Here is a 26597-nt window from a genome sequence, read left to right on the forward strand (position 1 = left end):
CTGACAGTGAGACAGGGTCACACATACCTACATCATACGTATGTCCGGGTTTGCCCTTCACGTCTGGCTTTTCACGCACTCCCTGTTTCCCGCGGGCCCAGGGCAGCTCGTAAATGCTGTTACCCTCCTCCTGGGAGGCAGGTGGGAAGACAGGCAGGCAGCCAGGAAATCGCGGTGGTTATTAAACCGAGGCTTCGAGGATCTTTTTATTAGCGATTAGACTCGGCTCCACAGCACTAAAGAGTATAAACTCCTGCTCTATCTCTTTTGCTCATACCTCCAAAGAATCTGTTTTATATGGTGTTTATTTATAACCCCAAATAGACGTGGGCCCAAAGCCCCGGGGATTGCGAGGTTTCAGCGCGCTCCCCAGAAGCGGGTTAGCAACCCCATGGAGGGGATAGTGAGTGCTCCCTTCTGGTGTCACCTCCCCCTGGACCTTCCCGTCCCCCTTTGCGAAGCTGGTTTTGAAGTATGACATCTTAAAGCAGTGTCTCTTGGGTTGGTTTTGTTTCTTTGTTTTTTTTATTTTTTCCAGTTTGTAGTGTGAAGATTGTAATACGGCAAAGATTCATGTATCATCAAGGCGCCGACCTTCTGGAGCATTATTAGGCAGCTTTAAACTGAGCGAATGAGTGAACGTATATGAGCACTTTCTTTGGGCCCCGCCCACACAGCAATCACCCATTACAAGGAAAGGACTTGTTTAGGTGACTTTCCTACTTTGATAAGGGGACATCTGAGTGGAATGACTACTGCGATTTGAAGGTGAAATGTTGGTGACAGCCCCGTTGTGGCAGGGCCTGGTTTGCCCTGACCTGCCCACGCGCCCTCTACAGGCCCCTTGTAGCCAATAGCAGCTGTTTGGAGAACAGCTGGCTGTCATCTGGGTTAAGCATAATCAACAGGCTTGAGTGGTTGTTGATCTCTTTGCACTAAATGACCTGGTTCTGATGGTGGCATAGTTAAGGCTAATGGTTTTAAATAAAGAACATCCCTAAGCAAGCAAGCCAGAGGTCTGGGTGCCTTCAAATGCTTATGAAAGACATAGGAATGCTAATTATTAGGACAATGGCATCTTGTTTTTTCCTGAATGCAAGCTGGCCGCTGCTGGCCCACTTTTCGTACGTATGCATCCTTCCATTTATATGGGTGTTAAAATCTCCAAGCTCCTTACACATATGTTGTCTCATCTGCACAACAAGTCATACCCAAGAAACTTCTAGCGCTCCCAGAATAAACTCGTCGTAGGCATTTAAACTGAGCAGGCTTAATTGACAAGCTCAAGGTTACGGAGATTGGTAAGTGGCAGAGCAAGACCAAGGTCACGTCTCCAGCTCCCAGGCGCTGCCTTGCTTCTTGCTCTGTGCTTCGTTGGCCGCTGCCGCTGCTTAGGCAGTTCTAGAGATGAGGACGGCTGGGCTGAGCCATTCGTACCCTCTCGGCATCTCCTGCAGTGAGGTGGATAGAGCTTTTGGGGAACTCAAGTTTGGGTTTTGGTCTATGAAGGTAGAGCTGGATCTTTCTCGAGGATGGAAGTTATAGGCTTGAGTTCATCGGTACAGTACTTCAACCCACTGAGCTACTGGCTTTGTAGAATGAAAAGATTAATTTTTTTCAATGTCGGCATTTAATTGCATGAACATAGAACTTGAAACGTAGAGAAATATAGCCTGAATTTAATCTCTGTTTTATAAGTTACACAATGTTCTGTTGTCACGCAGGGCATAGTATTTTTAATAGGTAACTTTTCAGAGTCGCATATGAAACTTATAGCCAGCATCTTTTGTTAAGAGTTGAGAGTTAGCCCAGCTCAGGATGTGCCCTCTGCTTTGAAAGTGGACCTCTCTTCCTGGAGATAATAAAGTCCACAGTTGCCCGTTAAGCAATTGCTGATTTTTACTTATTAAAAGATATTAAAGAAAATTATATTCTTTTCTGTATGCATCTTACTTTGAAAACTTTTCCTAAGTAGATCTATAGCTTCCTTTGTGGAAACTAAACACCAGGCCTTTGTCCACCACCTAGGGGAGGAGGATTTGACTGGTGAGTAAAATGTGGGCCAAGGCCAAAGCCAGAACCAGGGTTGGGCCAGAGGAGCCACTGTCTATGAGAACTGGGTTTAGGACATTACGTTTAGCCCTGCAAAGAACTCTAAGCAATTCATCTCAAAGGTGAGGTCCCCTTACCACCAATGTAATGCAGCCAGAAGTCTTGCCCTTCCCAACAGTTAAAGGCTCTCGTCTTTAAAAGGGTAGTCATTTTCATCTCTTAAAATCTCTTGAGGTTGGGGTAGTTCTAGAGGTTTGGGGCCAAATGCTTTTGACTTTACTAGGGTAAGTAAGCTTATAAAGCGTGGACAGACATTCAGGGTCCTTCATGTCTGTATTCTTTGGGAATGGGTGTCTTCCGAGTCTCTCCCAATAACTGGGGCAGAAACTTATCATCTCTTGGTTCCTAATTGCTCATAATGGGTTTGTGACAGTGGTGACAATTTATCATAAGTTTAAAAACTGTTGGAGACAATGAAAAGTAAGTGAAAATTGTATTATTAGATATATAAATACTGTTGACTAGTAATTATATGATAGCCCCCATATATATGTACACACACATGTATGTACACGCACCTGCGTGCGCATACACACACCCACACTACTACCTGAAGAAATTTTACAGCTCAGTTAGAATGAAAACCATAATAAAAAAAGACATATTTTGATGAATAACTTGTTCAATCAGTGATACAAATATTAGGTTGTCTGGTTTAAACAGACAGTTAGAATATTCCTGAGAGACTTCCTGGAGGAGGTAGAAAATCAACTGGATTCTGTAGACTGAATAAGAGTTGGACAATCAGAGAGGATGGAGAAGTATGAAAATAGTACAACCAAAGGCATTTGTTGAGGATTTGTTAAGAGAACTAGTGGGAAGAAAGATAAAGCAGAGCCGGAACAGGATACCAGCTATTCCCTGCCAGGCAGTGGATTCTTGAAGACTGGGAACCCACACGCCCTCCTCCTTGGACAGTAAAAAGCAAGTGTCTTAGCTGCGTCATGCTCTTATCTTGAGGGATCTGGGATTAGTCCTCAGCAAAGACTTTGGAGATAATGTGGCAGACCAGGCAGCTGTTGCGTAAGTCCTGGAAAAAGGGAGTGTTTAAGATCAGTGTATTTATACCATGAGGATTCTCACCGCCCCTGTCCTCAGCTCCTGGGCATGTTCCTGAGTTGTTTTTCATAGTGAATATTAGTCAAATGGGTACTTTCTTCTCCCTTCACTCATACAACCCCCAGCTATCAACTTCTAACGTCCCACTTCTTACATAGACATCTGCAGGATGCCAGCTTGGTCCAGATGCAGGTGTAATGTCTGCTTGTGGGACAGAAAGAAACGAGTTCGTTTAAAAATTGAACTTGTACCTCTGGCCTCTGACACTGAGCTCCTTGGCCCAGACTTTTTTTTTTTTTTTATGACTAATAAGCATCTTTCTTCCAAGCGAGATTCCTCTCCTACAACGGACGTTTCGTCAGTTAATAAAATATTAGTCGCTGTTTCTGTGGAGACTGCTTTGAAGATTTGGTTAAATAAGAGGAACATATCACCAAGAAATGGTCCCATTATGAGAAACGGGGTCATAGCACACAGGCCTGGGAGTTCTGAGACCAGGACATTCTAGGGCCAGCTTACACCTCTTCTGTGTGTAATAGGCCCAGTCATTTGTTCCTTGCAAGTTTGTTTAATGATTAGAAATGGTATATAGAAAGCATCTGGCTCTACGTTTTATATAGATTACTCTCCTGAGTTGGGGATTTGCTGTGTTCCATTGATGCTGTGAGATGGCTTTAAAGTAAGAAGGTGGCCGCAGATGGTGCCAGCCTTCTCAGGCAGCATCCTCTGCAGGCAGGGAACACGCGACGCCAGCCTGGCAGTGGCAGGCCTTGGAGAGACTCAGGCTCACACGGCCACTGATAAGAAGAAATCCTTTATTTTTGCTTTGCTGAGAAGGTGGTGCTGTCTTCCACTGGGAAATCAGTTTCACCATGCCGTGGATCTCAGTAAGCGGGCTCAGGCGACTGCTTTTCTCACGGAGAGACGTATTTCTGTTTTCAGTGATCATGAAACTGACCCAAGACTGTATAAAGGAAATAGCCCATTCACTCTCCTTGTCATTCCTACTACCTTCTAGAAATTAAGAGTGAAGAAGGGATTTTTATCTTTCAGTCCGGAAACCGTACCTTCTTCTGGTTTGAAACGAGTAGCTTTATGTCCTTGGAAACCTGCCATATACCAATTTGTACGATAAAAGGAATTTTTGTTGGATGTCATTTTGAAGGTAAAGTAACAAAGCCATAGTGCCACGGGATCCCTAAAATAGCTAAGCACATAATGACGGGGCTTGACGCTTCCTCATCACAAGCTTGAAAACACGTCCTTTTTGGAGTTGGATCCAATATTAAGGACCCCTGATGTGGATGATGAGAGGTTTATATTCTATGCTGGGTTTTCATATAGATAGCGGAGTCCACTTTACTGTTGTAAGATAGAGTAAAAAAATCTCCCCATGAAAGTTATGTTAGGTGAGAAGAGTATATTAGTAATAACTTGGTTTATGAAAAAATTATCTGCAAAGTTGCTGTAAACAGCAGTCATTCCTCATACTTAGACATTGGTCTGACCAACCCCTCCCCGCATTTGTTTTTACATGCAGCCCTCTTGCACACAACACCGCTTGTGTACATGCAGCCTCTCGGAGTGCGGTGATGGGGAAGCGGTTACCTCCGCGCAGAGAATGGTGGCCCTTTCTGGCCTCTGCTGAGTATTCTACACCAATAACCAAGCAGCCTGTAGGGGGCAGCAGAACACCAAATAAAGCCACTGTGCCTGGGGCTGTCAGGATTTTCTGGCTCATCGCCCAGCCCTTTGGAGACTGTGGTGCAACACCCTCACTTCTCTCTTTTGCCCAGCAAAACTCATCCTTTAGGCCTTGCAAGGTGGGGACCTTTGCTGTTAAGCCTTTTCCACACCACTTGCTTCCCCTCACACCCTCCTCCGCCCTTTTCTTCCACGCTCTTAAGCCCTCTGTGTCTGTGTCTACTTTGTACCGTATCATGTAGCTTAATGATGATTCTTGTTTGCTACTGTTTCACAATCAGCTCTACCTGTCCATTTGGCCAGGAACACTGTCTTATGGCTCTGTGTTTCCCATAATACCCGGACTGCCCTGGAGGTCTAAATAAAAGCCCACAGCAGCTGGAAGACCCCTTTTCCTGTAGTGCGTGCTTGATACAGATTTGCTAATTCGATTATCAAGATGGTCTTGTTTTTTTCTGTAGAAGAGAAAATATTTGCTTGCCTTATTTCTAAAATGGCCACATTCTCCCATGCTTTCTGGTTTGTTTCAGATCGGGGTCAGATGGAGGGTTTTCAAAATAAATCCAGAAGTGTAACAGAGAACAATAACTTTGGTACCATAGAAGAAGCAAATGGGCTCTTCCCCTTCCCGGCTGTGTGCCTCGGTCAAGGTGACATCACAGCCTCAGTTTTCTCACTCATAAGATGAGGCCATCTAAGCCCATCATGTAATTTATTGTGTAAACTGGAGCCTTTTTTGAGAGCGAAGGCGGACATTTAAAAATAATTACAATCGTATAGTTTTTTTGAAATATTGATTGAGGAGTGCTTTTTTAAAATTTTTTTTGGCTTATAAAATTGTTCTATTTGAAAATGATTTTCAAAGTAAAATTTCCCACAGAAATTAAAATAATACATAAACATGACAAATTGTAAAGGGTGGGTAGCGAGCTCCCCAAATGCTACCAACCCAAGGTGTGAGTTTTGTCCAGCTCCAGCAGAAAAATACTGATCAAAGAAGGTGGTCCTGCTTATATGTCGTCAGACAGCTGTCTCAGCAGTAGAGAAGACCCGGAGGGCGGCCGTGCAATTTTGGGTGACAGTTTGGCTGCCCTGTGAGCACAGAGCTTTTCTTGTCACTTGTGAACTCACTACTGCTTCCGGGCAACCTGCCTGGAAAGCTGGAGGAACCAGCCTTGGCACCCCGCTTCTGCACCCAGCTCCTGCCATTTCGGCAGTTGTGTTTAAATACTGGGTTTATAATAAACTTAATAGTCTGAGCTGTAAAATACGAACCTGCCTCGAATGGTGGTGTCCCCATGTAGCCAGAGGCTTAATTGCCGTTCTGTGATTGGGTTTCTAGGGTTGGGTGCATCCCTTTTAGAAAACTCTAAATCCATTACTCTTCACCCTGCCTTTTGTAACTGCTGTTTGCTCTGGTAATGAGAGCTCCTTAGTTTGTGTGTTCATTTAACCTAAAGTCCTGCAGAGCTGAGGCTCATGTTTTTGCCAATTCCTTGCGTGCTGGAGAGAATTCACGGAGTGCTCTGTGGCCTCCTGGAAGTAGGGAAGGATCTGTCAACGTGTGACAGGAAAGTCAAGTCTGGGGAGAGGTTTTATGGCAGGAACAGCCCTCTGCATGGCTCCTAACAGCCTCTTCTTTCTCTAGGTATGTGTACATTCCAGTGGGCGGGTCCCAGCATGGCCTTCTGGGGACATTGTTTTCCACTGCAATGACTTTTGCATTTGTGAGCTACTGGCATGGTGGGTACGACTACCTCTGGTCCTGGGCAGCACTCAACTGGCTGGGAGTCACCGTGGAGAATGGAGTCCGGAGGCTTGTGGAGACCCCGTGGGTCCAGGACTTCTTGGTGAGCAGGGTGTGTGGTAGCGGGCAGTCGAGCGAAGTGGACTAGGTTTGGGAAGGAAGGTGGTCATCATATTCAGTGTATCATGGGCCCTTCTTGCTAGGTTGGTACAAAGCCCCCGTGCCTGGAGGTAGGGCAATTAAAAAAATAGACTTCCATAGCTTTTTTCTTTTTTTAATAAATGTTTTAACTATACAAACAATACATATTTATTACATAAAAATTAGAACATTCAGAAAGGAATAAAAGAAGAGAATAATGCCTCAGCAGAAACCACCGTTAATACCCGTTCTTCCAAATATTTTTTTATATACCTCCCCACGCACGTAACATGTAAAACAAATGCTGTTATTCTAGAGATGTGGTTGTATCAGGACCACCTTTCTATGTCACCAAATCTATTTCTAACAACCCTCGTTAATGGCTGCATACACGTGCCATAAGTTATTTAATTAGTCTCCTATTATTAATAATCGTTATTCTGATTTTTTGCATTTATCAGTTGCATTGAGATGTATATCATAACTAGGATGAATTCTTACATGTAAAATTGCTAAGTTAAACGTTTTTCTCACTTTTAAGCTTTGCCATGCATACTGCTTAACTTTTTTCTTAAATTCCCTGTAGACAGAGTGTCCATTTACATCTCTACCAACACTTCCCAATACTGAGTAGCTGCAGTATTTTAATCTCTGCTAATTTGATAGGTACTGTTATAATAGCATATAAAACGCCTAAGGGTTTAAGATGTAGTCCAGCTCTACAGGATAATGATTTGGAAAATTAATTAAGCATTTTTCTTAACACATTTTAAGTGATTTTAAACTACCAGTAAATGTTTTATCATGTCAATGTGGTATATGATTTACTAGAATCTTGTAGGAAATCATCAGTTGTGAGTATGAAGCAATATTCTGATAGCTCTGGAAAAAAAGTGCTAAAAACAAATATGATGGCATCAGTGTTCGCGGCAGGCAATAAAACACAAGAAATTCACTGAAAAATGATTAATGTGGATAAATTTCCCCAGTATATGCAGCTAAAGCAAATATTTTTTTTAAACCAACGCTACTAAAATAGAATACGTTTGAGTGTTTTTCTGTAAAGCTAGCTATAGTACAAATTGACAGTGATTTCAGTAAAAACTGATACAAAGTACATAGCAAAACAACACATGTGAAAGAATTTAAATATGCTCATGCGTGTTTAAATATTCAGTAGTAGTACCCAGAAATCAGCAGAAACGAAATGTCAGTGAATTCTAATAGAAGATGGAATTTCAGCGAAAGCCACGGCTATGCAACACAAAGAAAAACCGTAAAAGGTAGTGTCATAAAGGTTCCCATCTTCATCCTGAAGTCTGAGCAGTCTTCCCCAAAGCCTGAAATCCAGTCATTACCTGTGAAAGCCAGAGAATTCCTTTTAGCCCAGGACGAAGCCCTGTAACACATTGTCATGTTCCTTCACGAAAGGTCTAATGTTAACCTTGAACTGAATGTTAAGCGGTGCTCTGTAGACTTTGAGCCATAGCTTCTATTATTCATAAATTTTAAAAACGTAAAATGTTAACAAGGTAACCCAAACTGTGCTTCATAGCCTATGGCTTGTTATTCTTGGTTAAAAATCAGCGAAGACAGTGAAGACACCTACTCGCAGGATGAAGCCCTTGGATGTCTGCTCTGTGCCATCGCAGCCCTGTCCAGACCCCTCATGCGCTTACTGCATTTAAGTTGCTATCCATGATCGAAACACTGAGGAGCATAGTACCTTGTGAATATGCATTTTTGGGGGAGTGAGAGAGATGTCTTATATATCGCAAATGTGATGTTTAGTTTACACATTTATCGAGCAAGAACATGTTTTCCAACACTCGTGTTTATCGCCTGTCTTTCATGGCGACGACCTGCACTTGGTTGTGGCTGTTTAGACTAGGAGCTCCTGGAGTACAGGGTTAGGATCCTGTTGCTATTTATATCCCTAACGGTTAGCTCCGTGTCTGGATTAGCCGCGGTGTTAAGTCGGTGCACAATGAGTGCTTCCAAATTGGGTCGATTCTTAAGATCTTCCACTTGTCCACCCCAGGACTCTCCATCCATTTTTCTGTTTCTTATACAGTTCAGCACAGATTCTGTTTTCCTTCAGAAAAACATGGCCGGCATTGCAAAGGTACATAACCTTTTGAATAAACTGTTTCCTCGCTCGAATTACCCTTCCCCTCTCGTTTCATGAACCTATTTCCCATTCTTTTGTCAAAACCCATTAAAGACTTAGTGCCTCCTTGGCACCCACTTCCATCTGACCTCGGTCTCCCCAGTTGATCTGATAGCATTTTTACGGTGTGAGTTCACGCCCTGTGGCCCTCGTACGCTCTCTCCATGGCATTCATCCCTCATCTGTTTTTAAAAGATAGATTAAAGATATCTGAATAGCAAGGGTTATTTGCCATGTCTTCTTCATCTTCAACCTCAAAGCTTTGTCTTTGACAAAGTATAGTAGGATTCTATTTCTTGGTGTTGATAGGATGAGACTAGTCAGAGCTGAGTGTTGTAAGTAGGAAGCCCTCTGATGTCCCAGGCAGGGCTGTTCACTCAAACTTTCGGCTGTGATGGAAATGTCCATTGCACTGTCCAATGTAGTCATCACTGGCCATGCCGAGCAACTGAGAAACTAGTTTTAAAATTCATTTTGTTAATCAATTTGAATCTAAGTAGCCCCCATGTGGCTAGCAACTTCCATTTCGAGCAGTGCTGTTCTAGAATATACTGCTTTTCTAGCAAAAAAAATTAAAAGAATGTAGAGTGTTCGACTTTGTTCAAACACTTATTTAGAATGATCTTCATTAATGGTGTGAATGTCCACCTAGCTACTGAATCTGTCCACTCAGATATGCTGCAGATACCTCAGAATTAGCACGTGTAATAATGAACTCGTGTACTCTTATCGCTCAATAATCGCAACCAGCTCCTTTCCCTCAAACATTCTTTGTTTCTGCAGAGGGCACCGTCATCCATCCAGTTGCTCAAGGCCAAAACCATCGCGGTATCCCTTGTATGACCCTCTGTCTCAGTTCTTGCTGTGTGTACCATACATTCTACCTCCTAAGTCGATCTTAATTTGTTTTTACTTGTTTCCATTTCTGCCAAGTCACTCTAATCCAACTGTTCTCATTTCTTGCCAGGCCTACCAAATAGCTTCTGACTTGACTCCCTGCTTCCACGTTTGCCTTCTTCAGTTCATTATCCTCATGGTGCTGAGTGATGCTTCTCAATAAAAATCTAACCATGTTGTCGTTTTTAAGATCCATAGCGACATCCTCTCCCATCCTCTATGCCCCTTCCCCCTCATATTCTGTTCTTCCTTCTGTTCATTTTCATGCCTGGCCCCTCCAGCCTCAGCTCCTACGCACAGGCTCTTCCATCTCCTAGGATGCCTTTCCCTCCACCCATATTCATCCCTCAGATTTCAGCTTGAATGATACCTCATTTAAGTATCCTTCACTGACCCTATTAAGTCAGTCAGGTCCCGTTCAGTAACTCATATTGGGCACCTTGTATATGGTCTCTTCTGCTGTACTTATCACAGTTGCAATGAAATGTTTTTATGCAATAACTTGTTCAATCCTTAGCTCCCTTACCGAACCATAAATCTCACGAGGTCAGAGATCTGTACCCTTGAGACTTGCCACAACGCCTGGCACAAAGTAAGCACACAGTAAATATTTGTTGAATGAGTGAATGAATGAATGATATTTTCTGACTTCACTGAGGGAAGTATACGAGGAAATAGACTTATGCAGCAGCATGAAGAATAGAGATTGAATACTGGAACAGTTTACTAAGATGGGGCTTGTTAAGCATTATACAGGGAGATTATTCTGCTTTGGAGCAGAGTAGATACTAATTGGTCTGGTTATGGAAAAATGCTATTTTAATGCTCAGAGCACAAAACATGTATGGGAAAGAAAGGGGCGGAGAGGGCTCTGCCTTCCTGGTACCCTGCTGCTTTGTAAGAGAGGGGACTATTCGTTGTCACTCACTGAGGCACAGAGCTGTAGGAAGCGGACAAAAGGCATTTTCACAAAGCACCGAGCTGGGTGGACAAAGAGGAGTTACTGCTGAAGCAGCACGCTTTTTCTCTATATAAGTGCTCTCCCGGGGAGCTAGGATTTGTGTTTAGCATTGAAATCGTTTAATAAGTGGAAACCTTTTGAAGCGTCAGTAGAGTGACACTACTTCTTGCCAATTCTCAATCTGATCTCTTCTTTGAAGAAAGACCCTTGAAGACTGCTTGTCAGTTATTCCTACACGAAGGAGAATCTATGTCTCAAGCTATTCACCCACCCCCAGCCTGTTTCATTGAATAATTTAAATATGTCTTCCTCCCCCTGCCCTCGTCCCCTCTTCTTTGCCCCAAGAGTGTCCTGCTAAGCTGATTTATATCCTCTGTGAAGCAGTAAAATCTCTATTTATAGACTTAATTGAGGAAACGTGCCTCCAGTGAAAATCACGGAAGGTCAATCTAATGATTCTGAGAGGGATCTGATGCTGTCGTGTGTCAGAAAGAACCCCAAAACATGGCTCTGTGGTGATGTCCATTTAGTTTATCAGCTGTATTGATCAGTTTGATTTTTAAGATGTAGGTCTAGAAATTTCAAGAGTTTGAGGGATCGGTCAACTTAAAAGGGTAATTGACTGTAAAACCATCCACATGAGCCAACCGACGTTACTTAGTTCTATGGAATCCTGACTGGCAAGATGTCCATGTCGGCTGGCCTGATTAGAAAACCCTTGCACTGGAGGTCAGTGATCACCGCCCCCACGAACCTGCTGAAGGAACGCAAAGCAAACTGGTCTGAGAAGAGTTGATCTGTTTGACAACAACTCGCCATCTATTCCTCCGCGGCTTGGATTCATGTCAACAAACAGAGGTCACGTCTCACAGTAGATAAGCCATTTTCTCCAGAACGCAGCCCTTCCTAGACTGAGCCCACTGAGGCAGTCGACCGTGTCCTTCGTTTCTTAATTTGTTCATTTATGAAAACCTTTTTCCAGTGCTCTACGGGGGAGGCAACTTGCAGAGCGCTGCAGAGCTCTGAGTGAAAGACGTGACTCCTTCCTTCTAATTATTTTTTTGCATCTTCTTTCACTGCTACAAATGCAGATAGTGTACTGGTCTGCCAGTGTATAACTGTAGAGTCTATGATTAATCCATTTCCTGCGTGAATCAAGGTGTTTCACCTGGCCTCTTATCAGGTGGTCACCTTTTCAGTGGCTGCTTTGGATTAAAGAGGCAATAAAACCATGAATGAGAGCTTTCCTCTGTGAAGAGCTAAATGATCTATGTGAAAAATGGGCTCGTCTTCATAAACATCAAAAAAACTGGCTGGCTTATCCTTCCCAGGCATCGCCCAGAAGAAAGGTTCAGGTGAGAGGGAGGCATTTGGGATCAGGTAGATGATATTTGGAACCCTGGGAATGTTTGAGACTTTCCGGAGAGAGAGCGTATGCAGAAGAAGGAAAAGGGGCGACCCAGGACGAGACCAGCACTTCCAAGTTGAATAGAGGAGGAGGGCCAAGGAGTGGGAGGAAGATTTAGAGGGTGATTCCACAGAAACCAGGAAAAAGGGTGGAAGTGGTCAATGGTGTTGATGCTATCAAGGGGTCACATGAGGCGAGGTAAAGAGTCGTGTCCCCGTGTCAGGCTGCTAAGAGTGGGAGGTAGAGCTGCGAGTCATCTTCCCTGTTCCCCCAGAGTTTATGATCTAGTTGGAGAGACAAGATGTGTGCAGGCCCATTGAGGACCAACATAAGGTATCGAGTGCAGGGACCAGAATGAGTCATGGGGGCAGCTGACGTTCATGAGGGGTGGCGGTCAGTGTGAGCCAGGCTTTAGGAATGGGGCTGGACTTGGACTCTGAAGGATTAAGAGTAGGGTTTGGGTGTGTTCGTAGAGAGAAAAAGATGGGCATTTCGGGCCAGGAGAAGAGCACACACACAGCCCGAAGTCGGGAACCGAAACGCCGTGTTCCGGCGAGGAGGCCGACGTGGCAAACGAGGGGCTCTCATTCTGGAGAATGGAGGGAGGGAGAGGAGAGAGGCCAGATAAAGGGATTTGAAGGCCAAATTTAGAAACATAGAAATGCAAACCACTTAACCAAACAGGAGAGCGTTAAATTAAGTTAAATTAACGTATTAATCCCACATGTCAAATTAGCTGGTTGTGCCAGCTTGTTAGCACTCCCCGGGGCCTCTCGGTCTGAGGAAGGCCATGCATGCGGTGACGAACGGTGTGTTCCGTGGTGGATGACGACCGGTGGGCACCCCCCTCTGTCGTCTCCCACTCTGAAGCATCATTAACGATGCAGCAAACGCACTGTGCAATTCCCTGGTTATACATTTTCTTCTCTGTGGGGATCTGAACCCAAGCCTTAACCCCTCTGGTCTGAGAGGTAGAATTCTGCAAATAATTCCACCTTTTCATTCAAATGTGTTTAGGACAGCAAAAGTATTTTCAATGGTCTTTTTAACTTTCCGTTACCAAGTCTACTGTCTGACAGAGGGAACACTTTGAAATAGCGTCAGTTTTCAGTTTTGCATGGACTGACCAGCCTGTGGGTCTGGCCAGCCCTTGGACTTCTGCTGCCTTTCCAGTCTCTCCCATATTAGGCTTGAGCAAGGCTGGGGTCACTCTCTAATCATTTGCTGCTTGTCCACTGTCCCTGCGAAGTACACAGCACAAACTCTCACCTTGGGGAATACTAAAGTGAGAAAAATACTAAGCCAAAGATGAGAGCCGTGGCTTGAATGTAAATGTCTGAAACTGGCTTTTCTAGGTGGCTTTTGGGATTAGATTATTTACTTGAAAGTCCCTGATGTCTGCATCTTTAGCACAGGTAAGTGGTGGTTACTCTAATCATAGTCCAGTGCCAAGCGGTTTTCCATAGATGAACTTAGGAAAAAGTAAAATCTTACTATGTACGTGTTGAAGCTTTGAATGTGTGTTTCCAAACCTGGGTCTCTTTTCCTCCCCCACACACTGAATTACCCATTGGAGGGAGCAGAGTTTGAGCGTCCAGTGTTTCTATTATCATTGGAAGGGTGAGGTAGCCCCTTCTTCCCAAAGTAATGTACACATATTTAGTACAAAATATTTTTACACTACTACATATTTACAGGGTGTATTTATGTATTATGTATGTATGCTGTGACTGTGTGTAGCATATACATATATGTAGTGTATGTATGTGTGTGTGTGAATGCACATATGTGTGTGTATGTATATGTATATGTATATGTGAATATTCTGTTTTTTTTCAATAAAGCTCTGAGAGGTCAGAGATGTGCAGGACTTCCAAAATATCTCACATTCCTTCCAAGGCCTAGAAATAAATGCTGCTTAAAAAAGCATGTCGAGCAGCTGCTGGCCTTGTTTGAGGCTAGCTGGGTTGGTATCGCTGCACTTGTGATTACCAACGTGTATCGAAACACATAGTTCAAAGTGGCTCTTGCTTTTTTCTCTGGTATCAACCCCTAGAGTCCACCCCATAGGCTGGAGTAAATGTTGAAACGGCCACTGTCTACCCCCTGAGGGGCGACAGGCAGACCTATGCTATCAAAGGTGCAGGACATCTGTAAGTTGACTCTGCAGCTATTCAAAGTGATGATGTTGAAATAATTTCACTGTGAGGAAAGACAGAAATGAAGAGTAAAGAATAATGGATAAAATAAAACTTTATTTAAAACTACAAACACAGAAAAACGTATGGAAGGTTGCACACTAAAACGTTGATGGTGGTGAACCCTTACTGGTGAGATTATTTGTGACACGAACCCTTACTGGTGAGATTATTTTTGCTCACTTACATTTTCATCCTCTTCAGTAGTAAATACATATTGTTGTCTAGTTAAAGGTTCTTGAGAGAAAAGAGCATGTTGGACTCACCCTCAGGAAGCTTTGCCTGGTCGGCCATGGATGCTGGATTCATGTTAGAAATTGAAGGTTAGAGTTGTCCTCAGGAGCAGACTCACGTGGGGCTGTTGTAGCGGCCATCCTTTGCCGAAGAAGACACTGTCCTGGCCACTGCAAAAGACCTTTCACATTTGTTATCACATTCAACCATTACAGCAGCCCTTCAGGGCTGGTGTTATTACCTCCAGTTTTACAGGTGAGAAAACTAGAGTCTGGGGAAAGTAATTTGTCGAGGAACACATGGTTAGTCCAGTTAGAAAGGAAGTCAAATAAAGTTACGCATCTTCTCTTCTAAGCTTCCTTGATTTCAGACTAGATCACTCATTCACTTCATCTGTCTTTGCTGCTCGTGCACACCTGGCGTTAGATTAGTTGACATTCCAGCTCTTGGTTCAAGGGCAACTTATGTTTCATTTGTGGCTCCACTTGATCTGTCTGAGGAATAACTCTTCTTAAAAAGTGGTCCAAGTGAAGTCAAATCTTTTTGAAAAAAACTATTTAGGAAGGGATCCTCCCGATTCCTCGAGCGCCCATCTGGCGCTACACACACCGTTACGATCACATTGACTCTGTTCCCTGTGCTGTACTCTAAATCCCCGTGCAAAAGTCAGATCTTACCGCGAGCTTTCATTTAGACGAGTAAACAGAGGAAGCGTCTCTATTTTTCCCGCTTGTGTCCTTCTCCCCCATCAGCAGCAACTTCCAGTTCTCTTAATTGTTTCTGAGATTTACCTCCATCTTTCTAAAGTTCGTTCTATAATTTCTTTATTTATGAGTTATAAATATTCACTGCATTCTAAATGAGGTTTTTGCATGTTAGCCCTACTCTCTACTTCTTCTCCCAAAAGTAGCTCTACTTTTGGTCAAGTCAGCACTCAGTGTTTGGGTTACTGTCACTACATTACACCTGGCTCACTGCCAGACGGGTTTATATTCTATAATTGCATTTCCTTTCTTATTGAACTGTTTTCTCCGCCTCAGATTACGAATTGCCTTGTGGTTTTTTTGTTTGATTAGTAGTTGACTGTCACCTCTTCTTTCCAGTCTCTCCACTAATTGAAAAATCCTCAGAAGTGTTTTCCACATGGTCAGACGTATCTGGTCCTCTGTAAGCTCTTTTCTTTTCTGGAACATCTCTTGGAGCCTTCTCATCCTCCTTTCCCATCTGGTTCATTTCTCTGTCAATCTGCTGCACCGCTGTTGTCCTGACCCTTCCTTTCTCTTCTCTCCTATGCTGAATCCCTGTGTCTTGGGCACCAGATCTCCTTGTTTTTTTTTCCCTCTTGCCTTTGATTTGGTGGAGCACATCCTTTAGTAGCTTCCTCAGAAAAGGACCATGGTGATACTTTCTTTTTGTTTTTTTATTTCGAGACCTCGTAGTTTCAAAACTGTCTTTATTCTACCCTTACCTTTGATTGCTTAGCGGAGCACTGACTTTTAGGTTGAAAAGTAATTTCTCCTAAAAATTTTGAAAATATTATTTGTCTTTTGGTTTTTAGCTTTGAAACTAAAGTGAAATGACATTGCCGTTGAGAGATGACATTTTGATTCTTGATTCTTTGTATGTAATCTGTTTTTTTCTCTACGAGCTTAATACAGATACTTTCGATATTCTGAAATGTCACTGTACCTGTTTTCTCTGAGTTTAAAGTCTCTCTGATGCAGTTTGTTCATGGACAAAAAAAACCCACAAAAAATCTTTATCATCATGGTGGAGAAAAAGGGAAACCTGGGGTCTATATGCTCATTACTTGGATTTTTAACCAACCTCCCTATTTTTTTTCCTATATGGTTTACTGTTGCCAGCTGTGGTATATGGTGCTTCTAATGGTTGGACCTTCTGAGGATCTGGTGTATGAATGACTTTCTTCTCTCTGGCATCTACTATTCAGGTATCTCAGCTCTGCTAATTCCTTCATCTGCTTTCTATCTTACAAAAATGGATTAACTTTGCTCACCTGCTATTCACTTTTTTCTATTCCTTATCTGGATTTCTACAATTTCAGATGTCTACTTATATTTTAATGGGTTTTGTGAAGCTAGCAGAGATATCTCATCTACTATGTTTAACTGGATGTCACTAGACAAATTTTCTGTACTATCATTTGGCGAGTTCTTTTGCAATGCTATACCTGGTTTGTCAGTTATAGATTTTTAAATATCAAGCTTTCTCAAAAAGCAGGCTTCGCCCTAAGCTATTGTTTTTATTTTTGAACAGCATATAGCTGAGGCCATGGCTGTCACATCCTAGGTTTATTTAATAGTCCCAGGGGACCTCAGTGCTGCCCGGAGAGGGAGACCCCGGTACCATGAGCAGCCATATCTTGGATGTGATAGTCATCTGGCTTCCATCTTCCCACCCATGTGCCTTGACTCTTCATACTCAGGGGAGGTATCTAGGGTCTAAGGCCATTTAGTGGAAAGATTCCTAGATTTCCTTTTTCTATTATTTTATTATTTTTTTAATTGATGAGGTCATTCTTGACCATATGCTCTTAAAAAAAATACAGATAAGACTGAAGTCCCATAAGACATCCATCCCCCCCAAAACAAACACACCTTTCTCACTGTCCTCCCACGAGAGGCAAACACTGTTATCAGATGGGAGTCTGGCCTTCCATATCATGCCACTTGATGTGTGTGGGTTTTGAGATATGTTCTAAATATTCTAAAATTCGCACTTTCTGCCTCATCGTATGTTTTGAAAATGTTTCTATAGTAGTCTGTATAGATCTGCATAATTGGACATGATATAGATATATCATGATTTGCTTAGCCATCCCTCTATTGTTGGAAATTTGGGTTGTTTCTAATTTTTTCTTCTGCAAATGCAGCTGTAGTGGAAGATGCCTATTCGGGCTTCCTTGTGGATGTGTGTAAATGTTCCTTTAGGGCAGATACCAAAAATAGAATAGAGCAGGAGTTGGCGAACTATGGCCCATGGGCCAAGTCTGGTCTATTGCCTGTTTTTGTATGGCTTAGAACTGAGAATGGTTTTTACATTTTAAAATTGTTTTACTCCGTGATCCATACTTTCCCCAGTGTGACAGATCACCTTTAATAGACAGTAAATATCCAAATATACCTGGATTCATTTTGGGGCTCTATTCTGTTGCATTGATCTATTTGATTGTAACTGTTTTAAGTACTACTTTCTGTTAGTAAGTTGGTGTCATCTGTATATCATAAGTTATTGATATTTCTTCCATCAGTTTTTACTCCTCCTTTAAGTCTAGCTCAGTTTTTTCGTTTGATATGTTCTGCATACAGATTAAACAAATAGGGAAATAAAATGCACCCTTGTCTGACACCGTTGCCTGTAGGAAGCCACTGTCTCCATATTCTGTGTTGACAATGGCTTCCTGTCCACACAACAGCCTCTGCTGTTGTTAACTAAGCTGGACATCTAAAGTATGGAGCAGGTGACTTGTCCATTTAAGCAAAACTGGCTCTGCCTCCATCACTGTAGGTGCTTGCTTCTCTCTCAGGAGCATGCATTGCTTAGATCTCAGTAGCAACCCGAGTTTGGAAAATTTAGCTTCGTTGACCAGATATTTTTGAAGCTTCGTACAATTACAAGAAGGAAGGAACCCTTGCTTTCTGAGTGTCTTTACATATTTATTTGTCTTGGATACAGGATAGGACGGGACATTTAAAAAGTCAGGTGATTCTGTGACTTACTTAGTACAAAGAGAGAGACAGGATAATTACCGAGCACACATGGGGTCTTGGGTGAGGCAGAATCAAGGATAAGCCTCCCCATCCTTCAGGAGATGCTGGTAGGAACACGAGGGTGATGGGTAACTGGGGAAACACAGACTTCTCAGCGGAAATTACCGAAGTGCCTCGAGAAAGGAACCAAGGGAAGCAGTGGCCTGGCTGGTTGGTACAGAGGTGGGACGGGGGCCCCAGAATGACTTTGGAGTTTGAGTCTTTGTGATCCTGAGTGTTTCACTCTGGCCAGCCTTCTCTTTCACAAGAGCTAGAGTTGTTTCTTTTGTTGTCGTTGGTCTGTTCTTCACGGCCTGTGGGGTAATCTCCCCTCCAGGGTCCCCCCTCGCCATTTTCATGCTCGTCCTCTCTTATCCTCTGGAAAGCATTTTTATTAGAAAATGAAAAACTTCAGTGATTATTTGTAGGAACTGTGTCCAGCTGCTCAAACCCACCCAGTTTCTTTTTTTAGCTTCTCCCCCACTTAAAAATAAACAGCATCAGGTCCCACTTGCCAAGCCTTTGTCACCGTCTTCAGCAGCCATTTCTCTGGCCCATCTGCTCCCCCAGATGCTCAGCCCATCCCCTCCTCCCAGCTCAGCCCCTCCGTGGACAAGTGTGGGGCCCTCGAGCATAGCAGGCAGCGGCCCCACCATCTGCCTTCCATCCCCGGGCCCTGCTGAGTGTCACTTATGACCCAGATTCCGCAGACACCCCCTCCCCCCCAGCTTATTTGCCCCAGCCAGTCCTGTGATTTCCAGGGACAGGATGTTGACTGGAAAAGATAGAGGGGTTGCCATGGAGATATGAATAAACACATATGAGCTGTGGACATGAGCCGTGTACCCGTCACAGAAAGAAATTCAAATGAGTTTGACGGAAGTTTAATTCAACTCTAAAGTTTGCTTCGTTGGGGTTACATGCCTCACCTCTGGAATCGGTGTCTCAGAGGGAAGTTTAAAGCCACTGCTAGCTGTCGTTATAACATTCCCACACCCGCCTCTTGTTTCTTCCTTCAGAGACAGTGTGCTCACACGGGGAACTCAGAGGTCTGCCCGTACTCCCGGATGTTCTGAGGGGCTTGCTGTATCCAGGTCCAAAATCCAGTACCTGCTCTTGGGCCTGAAGAAGGGGTTGTAGCGACATTAGCATGGAGAGGAACTGTCCCAACCTGTCACATAGGTCAGAGTCCACGCTGGGGAACTGGTCACCCTGTATGGGGACAGCGATGGTCTCTAACCTACTCCATCTCTTGTTCTTCCTCTCTCCTCTGGGTTTCAGGGGTGTGGGGTGAGGGGCTCGGACCCGGTGGTACAGCTCGCCTGAACATGGCTGGTGGCACAGGAGATTCCTCCTCTCTCAAATTTGATGCCAGGCGATGAGGGGTGGGGGTGGGAGGGGCTGAGCACTAGGGCCTGTCAGGAACCCTTTTCCTACCCCGAGATGCATTTTTTCTGGGCCCCAGGGAAAAGGGGGAATGGTTTTGTCTTCCTTCCTAATGAGAGAGGAAGGGGTGTTCTGTGCCCCCAGGGACCGAGAGGGAAGTCAGCTCTAGAATGAATGTGGAAGAAAACATTTCACCCTCTCTCCAGAGGGCGCTGTTGACATTTCAGGCAGGACTGGCACACTACAGTACGTTTATCACCCCTGGCCCCTGCCCATCAGAATCCACAGTCATCTCTAGGCCATCGTGTTGTCCTTGGGACAACCAAACATGCCCAGTGAGTTTCTAAATGCCCCTGGGGGCAGTGCTACTCCAGCTTTTTGCGACCAGGAGATTGAATTGTCACAGACTCATTTGTCCTCTGGGGAGAGAGCATGACCAGACCAGAGCTGCTTTTTATCTTGATATATTCGTGTTAATGAAAACCAAATTCTGTTTATCATCGTTGCCTTATCCAACCAAGTTGCCAATTCTTATTTTCATACCCGATGACCCTTTGCTGTACACTGATCTATTTCCCCATTTATTTTATAATTCCTCAATACTAGTTCTCCTACCAAGAGAGGTTTCAAGCACCTACGCCATGAGGATGGTGACTAACAAATAAGGCTCGGTCCTTTGCACGTGGATAGCCAGCATCCTAGATGTGAAGGACCACAAGAGTGATGACGACAATTGCTGTAGAACTTCAGAGAAGAGAATATAAGAGAAGCAAAGAGTTTAAAGTGGGAACTTTGGCCCTATGGCTCTAGAGATTCAGAAAGTCATATTTCTTGACGTTGCTGGCTGGGCCGAGGGAATATATCCTTCCTGCCTCGCCCACATGGCATTTTTCCTCCTGGGATCCCCTAAGTATGGAGATCTCCTCTGGAGTTCCTGTAAACCAATGACTGAAGCCAGATGGTTCCAAGATGAGAGAAAGAAATCCCCAATGTCGAAGCCATCTCCTTCTGCAGTATTTCTGGGGAATCTGAAGAGGAGAGATGGTTGCAGCTGAGACTTAACATCCCCTTTGCTGTTAATTATTACCCTTCCATGGGCTATCCACACAGGCCCTCTTCTTCCTTCCTCGGGGCCCACAATTCTCCTCTCCCACTGACTCACAATGAAGAGAAGCAGGGCTCTGTCAAGTTTGCTACTTATCGGCAAGGCTAATTTTGTCAGTTCAGAGGGTGGAGCTGTTAATTAAAATCAGGTTTTCGGATTTTCTTTGTCATCTATTTTGTCTCCCACCCACTCACCCTGGGGGATAATGGAGAATCGCTTATGATCATCTTGATCTCTTCTTTAAGTCTTTCTAGCTTATTGATTCCAACAGCCCGTGCCTTTAACATTCTTGCTTTTTTAAAAACAAAAAAATTAACTATTTCTAAAAATTGAATTGTCTTCAGTCATTTCAGATTTTAGATGCCCTCCCTCCTGTCTCTGGGAGCAGCGGCTCCTTTGTATTTGCTATTATTTTGACTTTTTTCCCCCCTTAGCAGAAATAGGAATTTATGGACTTAGGTGGCCGAGAGGGGTCCTGGGGTAATCGGAGAATACAGGGAAGATTCGCAGGAATCAGGGCCTCAGGTGCTGAGAGGAGCCCTGTGCCTCCAGCACTCTCTCTCCCCTCGCCTCCGCCCTTGCTCTGCCCCGTGCCCCTCAGCTCTGCCTCCTTCTAGAGCCCGTCCTTGCCCTGTAGCAGGTAACCGAGCACCACAGCCCTGCTTAGCAACCCTAAGAGCGTTTTCCTCTCTCAGTATCTCTGTTGATTATTTAATAATTGTGATGATTTCCCATAAAAGGAGAACCACTTGGAGGTAACCGAGCTATGTGCACTCTCTGGGATTCACATTAATAAAAGATCACCTGGGGCCTTTGAATTCCTCAAACAGCGTATAAGGTTGGGGGAGACTGATGGGGTTAGAACAGAAGTGGCAGAGTGTCTGACTCATTGGGTCCCTTAGAAATCAAATGCGTTGTCATAGTCCCTGTACCTGGAGAGAATTATTTGGACACATTTATGCCAATTAACATAATTCATATTTTCTTGATTTATTTTAGATTTCTCTCCCTATCTCTCTGCTTCCTCTCATTCCGCCTCCCCAGTTATAGCTAATCGAGTCAATCATACCCAGAAAAGACCTTCCTCTGCTCTAAAATGCAGAAACTGGTAGATTTCTGTCTCCTTATTCTCAGAGGAGGAGAGCATTGAGGTACAAGCCTTCTTTGTCCTCATTTCTCCCTCAGTATCAGTTTTTATACTGTGCAGTTGTCCCTTATTCTGGATTTGTTTGACATTATCCCCGGTACATGCTTGTGGCCTCTTAGAGCAGGGGAGAGACTAGAGGTCATCTTCTTTAGTGGCCTCTAACCAGGAACATGCCAGCATCACTGGAGAGCTTTCCACAACAGTCACGTCCAGGCAGATAACTCAGTCATCGCCTACTGCTCAGCTTATCCATGAGAACGCCACACTCTCATACACGGTGGCAGTAAAGCCATGCTCCAGTGTGATGCTGGAGGGCAGATACGTGGTAGCAGCTATATCTGAGCATGCAGAACAGATGCTGGGACTGGCAGGAGAGGAAAGGGGAGAGGGTCAGGAACTCATTTCTCTGGATTTTCAGAGGGCACTGACCAGGGCTTACAGAATGGCCACAGACGATTCACAGCAGGATCCCCTGCTGGAGAATATCTCTCTGGCTTAGTCCTTTTTGCCTGCCAGGAATTCAGGCAATTCAGAATTCTTAGTTGTAATTAAAGCACAGCTGAAGTCAGGATGTGCAGGTTTCAAGAACTGTCTCTAGACCCTTTACTCCCTCGCTTTTCTGTCTTTGGATGAGGCTGAGGTATTTGTCAGAAAACCTGGGGCCTTGTGTCTGGCTGTTGCGTGGTACCTGCTTCTCATTCTGAATATCTAGTCCCAAAGGACAGTCCCTGTGACCGTCATGGCGCTCACATACTGTAGACACTGCACTGTGACCTTGCTCGGGAGGGCGACGAGAACAGTCAGTGCTGAGCAGTAAAGGCTTTGGCGACTTTATGAAATCCTCGAGAAGATATTAAAAGGGAAGGAGAAAGTGCAATGAAAAGCACAGATGAATGAGCAGAATTCTTTATCATCAACGCTGGAAAGCATCGCTCCAGTTCCTGCCCATTTCAGATGCTGTAATAAGCCGCCCTTCTCTGATGCGGCTGCAAGTTCACTGTCAATGGGACATGTGCCCCGATCTCTGATTCTAGGAATGGAGTCGGCTTGTACTGATTCTCCTGCACCCTGTTAATGAGACTCCGCCTAATAGTGGGTCAAAGTTATGGAATGGCTCCCCAGGGTCAAGTAAACTGGCCCAGAAGATCACCCTGATCTTGAGCTCATTACACAGAGCTGTGCTTGTTATCATAGAAAGCAGTGTAAAATGTTCTCGTACCTGTAGATTTGCATGCAGAGATGTGCGCTTCCGTACTCATGTTACCCATGTCCAAGAGAAGCCCGTTTTGGTCACAGGAAGTAACAACTCAGAGTGTGTCACTTCTTTCTTGGACCAGAATTAGCATGTTGCAGAAATAGAAGTCGTGAGACCTGTTTAAACAACCACCCAGTTCAGGCTGTGCGGGGAGGCATCCTGGGCCGCGGCCGAGGAGGGCCGCATGACTCTCAGTCTCATTTTTAGCCTTGAGATGAGATGCCTTCTTGCCTTTTGCCCCACAGGTCCGGTTCCTCTCCCCACAAGCTCGCCGTCGATGCCACGCCGCCCTAGCGTCTTGTTCCACCTCCATGCTGATCTTGTCCAACCTGGTGTTCCTCGGGGGCAATCAAGTCGGGAAGATCTACTGGAACAGGATCTTCATACAAGGTAAGGTGCCAGGCAGTGCTGTTTTCAGTCAATTTCTCGCTTTCCACATTGGGACTTGAATGAGACTGGAGAGGGCATGCATTGTTCTGTTCATGGTATGTGATCTCTAAATACCAGCCAGGAACAATTCCCTATATTTAGCTGTGACTTTAAGTGTCCCCTATTTGGATGTACCTCTTCTCTATGACATGTGACACTTAACATCAAAATACACTATCTCAAGTCTCCCAAACTCTCCCATTCGTTCTAACTTACCTCTCCAATTCTTTCACTTTTATTAATTTTCCCTACTGTCCGTGGACCCCAGCCTTCAGTGCACCACAGAGTCTAACATTTACCATTCTGAAAGGCCTACCGGGATTATGTCCTGGGAGCCCCATTGTGCTCTCCTGCAGCTGGGGGTGTGGCACCTGCGTTTGCCACGGCTCTTTGTTAGGAATGTTTTTGTCTGAATACTCGGATGCCAGCACTAGCAGATGACCTTCTGTTTAATGTACATTAAGTGGCTCATCTCTGTGTTCACAGCAAAGCCACACCTGCAGCAGGCAAAATGCTCATCTGTGGGAATTATTGTGGAAACATTGCATTAATAATTGAACACCATTTATTTAAGGTCACCGTTTCCCTGGGGCTGGAACTGAGAGTTATGTCACATCCTTAAGAGAATAGGAAGAAAGGAAATGACTGATAGTATGCGTTACTCTAGCCAGTTCCCTCTGCGTTAAAAGCAAAGGTTCTCTGACCACGGGCAGGGTTTTGTGCTGTCGGTTCGGGAAGCTTTGCCAAGCAGTGATGACGTGACTCTGCCCGGCTAGGCTGTCCTCTCCACATCTGGGTTCCTAGGCCAGTGATGCTTTCGCTGCAGCTCTTTTCACATCAGAAATAACCCCAACACAGCCGCGTGATCCCAGAATGCCAGGTCACAAATCCAGACTGGCAGGCGGGGCGGGCCGGGCTCGAAGGGGCCGAGAGACAGCCCTGTTCTGCTTTCATCTCATCGCTGCAAGACCTCTCTTTGGTCTTGCTTTCTGAGAAATGTCTTAGCTGATTGTTCCTGAAAAGACCATGTACTTTTTTAAGTGGAAGCTTTCCTTTAATAAGGATGGGAGATAATGGGGTGCGGAGGATCTGAAGATAAAAATCTCTCCTAGAGGCAGGCGACTGCGTCTTACTTATCTTGCCTCTTACCACAATGCCGAGAACGCCGTGGCTCGGGGAAACGCTGACTTGGGGTTTGCTGGTCCCGTGAGCGAGAAGGCTCTGATCTTTGCTTCAGTAAATCAGACATATCGGGTGTTTGCTACTTGAAGGCACTGAGGCCACGTGGATGGAAAAAGAAGCACACACAAACGTAGGCCCCAAACGTGCAAACAGGAATCTGTCAATCGATTCGGGTCATTGCTGTGCCAGATGCGAGAGTGAACTGCTAGAGGTCACGGGACGGAGTGGCCGACCTTCCTGTGGAAGCTGGACTTCACAGAAGAGGTGGCATTTGAATTGGAGTTTTGAGCACAGTAAGGTAGGAACTTGCCAGGTTGAGAAAGCAGGTGTGTGGGGTCAGTAACACTCGCTGCTGTCAGGTAATTCCAAACTCCCAGTAATTTTTCCCCTTAACAAGTTTGTTCTTCTCACAAGTCAATTCGTGGCCAGTGCCTTTTTCTAAGCAGTGACTCCAGGACTTAGAATGTTTCTGTTTTGATTCTCCACTGCCTTGTCCTGGCGTCATGGAGGGGAAGAGACGCGGGGTTAGAGACAGGACCAAATGCCCCCAAGAGAAGTGATATGTGGCATTTCTGCCCACATTGCATTGGTCAGAACCAGTCACATGACCAACCTAAGTGCCAGGCAAGGAGACGTGGGAAAGTACACAGGTATTAGTAGGCTGTGGCACAGGAGGAAAGGGTCCATGAGGCAACCAGCTGGAGCGGCGGGGAAGGTGGGACTAAATGCTTGCAATGTGGAGTCAAGGGCATGGAGGTGTTAGGTGAGGCCATGGAAGTGGATGCAGTTAGCCAGGGAGCATGCACAGAGTGAGACGGGAACAAAGTGGGATGTGAAACCTGGGGATGCTGGCACTTAAAGACGTGGAAAGACAGCAACTGTGAGATCTTCTTTCAGCTTCTCAGAGGCAGAAAGATCAGCGCATGATTTGCCGTGGAGCTGACGTCGTTGACGTGTGATCAGGGCTCTGGAATAGCGGGTCTGCGGCTGCTGTGTGGGCCTTACTGTGGTCTGTGATTGGGTACATGTCGTGTCCCCTTGGAGCCAGGTGCCGGAGTCCTGGGGACTGGTTCTCTGAAAGTGGAGGGTCTGTGGAATTGTATCTCTGTTTTCTGTGTCAGAGATTCTTCAGATCAGCTTGGTTCCATCTCAGCTGGTCTGTCCCATGGCCTCCTGAGTCAGGAGTGCCTACTGGTGTTTTGACATTTGCATCATCTGTCTGGTCCCCGCTGTGGGTCTTTGTCCCTGAGTGACTAAGTTTAGATACCTCTTAGAGGAAATGAAGCAGATGGTGCTAAATCCCCCATCCTGGGTTTTTTTTATAACTAATTTGATTGACCTGATATAAAATTAGTATGAATATTCATGTTTTGGTACAAAAAAGTATTAATGAGCTTTTAGGATGCTTCCTCAGACTCTGCTGGGGTGTTATATTAGCTTTATATATATATATGTATATATGAATTCTGAAACTCCTCTGGCCTCAAAGTTTTCAGATAAGGGATTATCGAACTCTACACCTCACAGCTGATGAATGAGCCAGGAGTTTGACACGCCGGTTGTCTCTCTTCAGCCACAGGATCAGGACCTGTTGTTCTGAGACTCATCTCTACACACTGAGGAAGATGCGGTGGAGTGAGCGAGGAGGCCTGTAGCGGGTGGAGAGCGTTTATGCTCAGTGTCTAGTTGCCA

At 44.7% G+C, this 26597-nt stretch overlaps 1 protein-coding gene across 4 annotated transcripts in view; it reads left to right on the forward strand.

Annotated features, from left to right (window-relative positions):
- The window catches only part of HHAT (hedgehog acyltransferase), a 219908-nt gene that overhangs the window by 152274 nt on the left and 41037 nt on the right, over positions 1-26597 (forward strand). For all 4 annotated transcript variants that reach the window (XM_006907692.3, XM_025043956.1, XM_015586121.2 and 1 more), the window contains 2 exons: positions 6524-6725; positions 23540-23684. In XM_006907692.3, the coding sequence (XP_006907754.1) occupies positions 6524-6725; positions 23540-23684 (347 nt within the window). The remainder of the gene's footprint in view (positions 1-6523; positions 6726-23539; positions 23685-26597) is intronic.

The sequence above is a fragment of the Pteropus alecto genome, unplaced genomic scaffold (genome assembly GCF_000325575.1).
Source record: "Pteropus alecto unplaced genomic scaffold, ASM32557v1 scaffold101, whole genome shotgun sequence".
Taxonomy (NCBI): Eukaryota; Metazoa; Chordata; class Mammalia; order Chiroptera; family Pteropodidae; genus Pteropus; species Pteropus alecto.